This window comes from Vigna angularis, chromosome 10 (assembly GCF_016808095.1).
Source record: "Vigna angularis cultivar LongXiaoDou No.4 chromosome 10, ASM1680809v1, whole genome shotgun sequence".
NCBI classification, from domain to species: domain Eukaryota; kingdom Viridiplantae; phylum Streptophyta; class Magnoliopsida; order Fabales; family Fabaceae; genus Vigna; species Vigna angularis.
The window spans coordinates 23,826,392-23,833,228 of NC_068979.1; the positions used below are offsets into that span (position 1 = coordinate 23,826,392).

Genomic DNA, 6,837 nt, shown 5'->3' on the forward strand with positions numbered 1-6,837 from the left:
TAAAAATACAGGGACGAAATTGAGACTAATGCAATGACACGTGGCCTGACAATGACACGGGGCACTGCTAGTGTCATGTCACACTATCATTGCCACGTGGCACAATATCAGTTTGACACGTGACATTTTTAAAATTTTATTTAAAAAAAAATAAAAATAAAAATAATTAAAAAATGCAAAAAACTAGGAACTGACATGTGTCACCTCCTTTAACCGTGTTAGTACGGAACTAACGGCAATGACCCAATTGCTTTAATTTTTCAAAAATAGGGATCCAGTTGAGAGAAAAAGTAACTAAGAACCTAATGAGGCTTCTCAGCAAAATTATGGACCTCGAAAATTATTAACCTAATTTTTTTTCTACTCCAAATTGATAAAAAATGCTAAATCTAACAATTGGAATAAAAATTACGATCATTTAAAGAACTGCAACAACTAACTTTTCAAATAATTTTTAAACTTCAAACAAACCTAAAACAAGGGTTCATGGTATTTTTTTCCCTGAAATAGGGGTTCCAAAGAGTGGTAAAATAAATTTCAACCAAAAATAATAACCATAGCTATCAAAACCAAAAATCACAAGTAAATAGTCTGTATACACTACTCACTATAACATCATTCACTACTACTATTGTAACACCACTACTAACATACATAGTAAGGATTGACATAATGACAACTCTTTCTTCATGTTATGGGTGATGGTGCATATAAATTTGTGTTAGTCACAGCCCTATTTCCATGGTTTTTACTTGTGATAGAATTAGTTTATAGTTTTGATTAGTTCATACAAATTTGAAAATGAATTCTGGATATATGAAATGTTAAAATTGAACTACATTTGCTAATTTTCTGCTTTTCAGATTTGGTAAAACTATAAAAATGAATTATTTATGAAAAAACAAAAGACGAACATTTGAAAATGCACTTTAAACATCAGTTAACTCATTTGACATTAGATTTGACTCATTTAACGTTAGAATTAATCATTTTCGACGTTAATCCACATCTGAAAATTTCAATTTTCGATGTTAATTGACCTTTGAAAATACTAATTTTTTTATGTCAGTTAACATCTAAAAATGCCAGTGTGTTTTTTTCTTCTATAAGAAATAAAATAAATATCCAACCATCAATCTATATATAAAAAGTTTAATTGTAATGAAAAGTAATATCATATTATCATTCAACCACGTATCATCATTGAAATAAACTTTAAAATAACTGTGATAAAAGTCAACAAATTTGCTATATATTATAACTTGTAATCAAACAATAAAGAGAATACGCAAATAGCTTTTATTCTCACAACATGAACGTATAAATGAGAATTAGACCGTAAGTGGATGTTGCATGTGATTAACTTGGTATTAAGAATATTTAATTAGTTATACATTTGTTTGGATGTAGATTCCGGAAAATTAGGGCATAAGATAACGGCAAAATAAGAGGGATATTGTTTGATTTCAGTAAAGATGAACAGTGGAGCACATGTTATGTTTGTAACCATCTTAAAGAAGAGCCACAGACAATAAATTCTGAAGAGAGTGAAGGTTGGTGAAAAACATTAACTTTAAAGGGGTCATCATCATAAACCTTTATGACTATGCACTACAAGTCACATAACCCTTTCTTTCATATATTTTTCACATATATATACAAAACTATTATTTATTTCTATGGTTTTAAGATGTTAAATGAGTTGTGGAAATATTATAAGAGATTTATATGACATTGATGTATATTATTAAAAATTTGATGAAGTTCAATTAAATTTAAATGTACTTTTAATTCCTATATAAAGCTCGTGAGTTTTGATTTTGGACTTATAATTTTTCTTTTCTCTTTGTAAAATTTTGAAAGGCTTACTTTTAGTCCTTATAAAATGTGTGACTTTTCATTTTACCTTTTAAAACACTTCTCTTTGATTTTTATCTCTCTAAATTTTAAATTTCTCTATTTAATTCTTAATATACATTTTAAGATAAATATAACTGATAATAACATTTGTACGTGAATCTTTAAGAGTTTTTATGGTATTGCATGGTGACATTGTATATCATTATACTAATATATGCCACTTAAAATACTCACTCGATTATTATTAACATGTTTTTTATCTATCTCTCTGAGAATTTTTTTGGGTTATTTTTGTTGGAGGATGTTAGAATAAACAAAAACAAAACATAAGTTCAATGTATCCAGTCAATATAAAAGCAGTAAAACAGCTATTTTCAATAGAATATGTTGAAATGTATTAAGTTTATGTTGTTTTGTGAGTGTGTACCCAACTTAAGAGGTGGGTTGTATTCTCTCATGGTATTCTATATATATAGAATACCATAACCTTGTTAGGAATATATGAATGAATAAAATGTCTCAGTTAGTTCTCTAACAGAATATACAAAAGAGATTATTCAGTACCTTTTGTGTGTGTTTTTTCTCGTTTTCTCTCTTTACTCCAATCATCATCTTCTTCATCTTTGGCTTGTGCGTGTGAGGGTTACAAACCCTAGCAGAGCTCCTCAGTTCTCTTGGCTCTCTCTCTAGAAACTCTGAAGCTAAGGGTTTTGTCTTTCTCTCTCTTGCCTACGTGGGTTATTCATTTAATCATGGTCTGTAAAAGTGTGTTTTCTCACTTTTACCCTTCCACTAATATGGTATCAAGAGCATAGGTTCTGTGGTTCCTGGCGTGTACAGTGGGTGTGTGATTGGTGACTGGAATTGTGTGTATCCAGAAGAGGAGAAAGAAGGTTTCTTTGGGTGTGGGTAAATCAAAGAAACTGCAAGAAGCTAGCAAGAAAGTGATGGCAGGTATTGGAGGAATACAAGGGTCGTTGCTAGTGTTTGATGGGAAGCTCTTTGATGACTGGCGCATCAAAATGCAAGCCATCTTTGGCTTCCAAGATGTTTTAGAAGTTATAGAAGATGGGATACCTGAATTGGGTGCAAGAGCCACTAAAGAGGAGAAAAGAAGTTACAAGATGCAAGTGAAATTGGATAGCAAGGCCAGATTTTTGCTATATCAATGTGTCAGCCCAAAGATCTTTAACAAGATCTCTAAGGCTGCTACTGCTAAGGAAGTATGGGACATCCTAGTGAATATGTATGGTGATGGAGACAAAAACAAGAAAGTAAAATTACAGGCATTGAGGAGGCAGTTTGAGATTCTGATCATGGATGAGGGTGAAACCGTGGCAGAATACTTTGATAAAGTGCAAGAATTGGTGAATAAAATGAGAGCATGCAAGGATGCAATTTCAGATGAGTACATTGTTGACAAAATCCTAAGAACTCTAACCCCTAGATTTTATCATGTGGTGGTGGCTATTGAAGAAGCCCGTAATCTGGAGACTATGGAGATTGAGGAGCTACTGCACTCATTAGAAGCTCATGAGTATCGCATCAATGAACGCAAGCAGTGCCAAGAATATGCCCTACAGGTCAGATCTCAGTTTAAGGGGAAAAAAGGGTTCAAGAAATGGAGTAAGAACAGCAAGAAAGGTAAAGATTCACAAGAACAACAAGGGGAAGATTCCAGTGAATCTGTGAAAGGTAAAAACCAGAAAACTGGAGGAGATTGGAAGTTTGACAAAAAGAAAGTGAAATGTTATAATTGTCAAAAGCTAGGACATTATGCTAAAGAATGCTAGAAAAGAGAAGGTGCTAAAAACAAACCCAAGAAGAGGGCTAATCTGGCCTAGGAGGATGAGTCAGATTCAGAGACTGTGATGTTAATGGCTAGCACTGGAGAAGAACAGCCAGAAAACACAGTATGGTATCTAGATTCTGGTTGTTCCACCCACATGACAGGGAGTAAGGACTGGTTTGTGAGGATGCAGGGAGCTGTACAGGGGAAGATCCGGTTTACAGATGACAGAAGTTTGACTATAGAAGGATATGGGAGAGTTGTTCTGAGAGATGCAGAGGGCAAAGAAGTGATAATTGAAGAGGTACTGTATGTACCAGGACTGAAAACGAATTTGTTGAGCTTGGGACAACTGCTACAGAAGGGATATGTGATGAAAATGGAGAACAATTGTCTCAGCATTTTCAATCAACACAAGAAAATAATTGTGCAGGCTCAGCTGTCACACAACAGGACCTTTAGGGTGGTAATGAGTGCAGTAAAACATCAATGTTTTACTGCAACAGAAAATAAGGAAGAATGGCTGTGGCATCTCAGATTTGGACACTTAAATTTCAGGGATTTATCCCTATTAAGCCAGAAAAATATGGTGAGTGGCTTATCTAAGGTGGAAATTCCAGAAACAGTGTGCAAGGAGTGTGTCCAATGCAAGCAGACCAGGGGCCGTTTCCAGAAGAATTTACCCCATAAGTCAGTAGAAAAATTAGGGGTGGTGTATTTAGATGTGTGTGGTCCTATACAAGTAGAAACACCTGGGGCAGCAGGTATTTCCTACTGTTTATTGATGACTGGACTAGGAAATGTTGGGTCTACTTGATTAGGAGAAAGGGGGAGGTGCTGCAGACATTTCAGAAGTTTAAATGTCTTGTTGAGAGACAATGTGAGAAGAAGGTGAAAGTGTTGAGGACAGATGGAGGAGGTGAATATACATCCACTGAGTTTAAAGAGTTTTGTGAAAAGGAAGGGATAGTACATGAAGTTACCCCTCCTTATACACCACAGCACAATAGGGCAGTAGAGAGGAAGAACAGAACCATATTAAATATGGTTAGATGTATGCTGAAGAGTAAAGGGCTGCCTAATTTCCTGTGGGGTGAGGTTGTGTTGACAGCCACCTATATTCTGAATCTGTCTCCAACCAAGAGACTGAATGGACTGACACCTGAGGAAGCATGGACAGGAGTGAAACCAGATGTTAAGAATCTGAAGATTTTTGGCTTTATATGCTATAAGCATGTACCTGACCAGTTGAGAAAGAAACTAGATGACAAGGGAGTGTCACTGATTTTGGTAGGTTACAATGCCACTGGAGGTTACAAACTGTATGATCCTATAGCAAGAACAATTTGCATAAGCAGAGATGTTGTAGTGGATGAGGCAGGTGTATGGCAGTGGGAAACAGCTGAGCAGAGACCATCAACCATTAATCTGGAAGATGCTACTGCTGCAGAAGAGATAGAAAAGAATAGAAGAGATGACAACAGTAGAAGGTCATTAAGAGTTACACAACTACCAGCACATCTAAGAGACTATGATTTGTCCTATGAAGCTACACTCACGTCAGAAGGTAACTTTATTCATTTTGCATTAATAACATAGGCTGAACCAGTTGAAGTTTATGAAGCTGTGAAAGATGAAAGGTGGTATAAGGCAATGCAGGAAGAGATTGACTCTATAGAGAAGAATCAGACCTGGGAATTGGTTGATCTGCCCTCTAACAAAAGGCCTATAGCATTGAAGTGGGTTTATAAGTCAAAGATAAACCCACAAGGTGTTGTTGTAAGACATAAGGCAAGGCTGGTTGCCAAGGGATTTCTACAAAAGGCTGGAGTGGATTATGGAGAGGTGTTTGCTCCTGTAGCCAGGGTAGAGACAATCAGGTTGGTGGTGTCATTGGCCACTAAGTGTCACTAGTCATTACATCAGTTAGATGTGAAGTCAGCCTTCTTAAATGGAAGACTGGAAGATGAGGTATATGTTGTACAACCACTGGGGTTTGAAGTTAAAGGGCAGCAGGACAAGGTGTACAAGCTGAGAAAGGCTCTTTATGGGCTTAAACAGGCTCCAAGAGCCTGGAACCAGAGGATTGATGGGTTCATGAGCAGTATTGGCTTTGAGAAGTGTGTTTTAGAACACATGTTGTATGTGAAGTGCTGCCAACACAATGGTAGACCAGAAAAGTTAATAGTATACCTATATGTTGATGATCTATTAGTCACTGGGAGCTGTGAGGAATTGATTTCAGATTTCAAAATTCAGATGTTGAGGGAATTTGAAATAAGTGACTTGGGAAGGCTCAGTTATTTCCTTGGGATAGAATTCACTGAGACTGAGAGTGGAATTGTGATGCATCAGTCTAGATATGCTCTAGACCTATTAAAGAAGTTTGAAATGGTGGATTGTAATGCTGCTAATACCCCAATTGAAGTGGGACTGAGACTTGAGAAGGAGCAGAGGAAGAAGTTGTAGATCCAATAGCTTACAGAAGGATGGTTGGGAGTTTGAGATATCTCTGTAACACAAGACCTGACTTGAGTTACAGTGTTGGAGTGGTGAGTAGATACATGGAATGCCCTAGAATATCACATTTGAATGCTGTCAAACGTATTCTAAGGTACTTGCAAGGTACACATTCCTATGGAATTCTGCTGAGAATAGGAGAGGCTGGAGAAGAAGTGCAAATCACTTCTTACTCAGATGCAGATTGGTGTGGTGATAAGGCAGACAGAAGGAGCACGACTGGGTATATTTTCTTCATGGGAGGAGCTCCCATTTCCTGGAGTTCAAGAAAAGAACCAGTGGTTGCTTTGTCATCATGTGAGGCAGAATACATAGCTGCCTGTGAAGCTACTTGTCAAGCAACTTGGCTAGGATTCTTGTTAGAGGGGTTGAAAGTTGAGCTAGCTGGGAGAGTTAGGCTACTTGTTGACAACAAGTCAGCCATAGATCTTACTAAGCATCCTACATCTCATGGCAGGAGCAAACACATTGAGACCAGGTTCCACTATATCAGGGAACAGGTCAGCAGCGGGAGACTAGAGGTGGTATACTGCAGATCTGAAGACCAACTAGCATATATACTCACCAAAGCCCTTAAAGGTGAACGCTTTCAGTCACTCAGAAAGCAGATTGGCATGGTGCGAGCTGAGATCAGTGAAGATCGCACCAGGAGGAGGGTGAAAACCTAG

General features: G+C 36.9%; 1 protein-coding gene across 1 annotated transcript; it reads left to right on the top strand.

Annotated features, from left to right (window-relative positions):
• The first annotated feature begins 6,138 nt into the window (after positions 1 to 6,138).
• On the top strand, positions 6,139 to 6,837 carry LOC128194440 (secreted RxLR effector protein 161-like). The gene has a single exon (XM_052870051.1). The coding sequence runs from the start codon at positions 6,139 to 6,141 to the stop codon at positions 6,835 to 6,837; it is 699 nt and encodes a 232-aa protein (XP_052726011.1).

Coding starts and splice junctions, on each gene's coding strand:
- LOC128194440 (XM_052870051.1), top strand. CDS start 6,139: ATGGTTGGGAGTTTGAGATATCTCTGTAACACAAGACCTGACTTGAGT.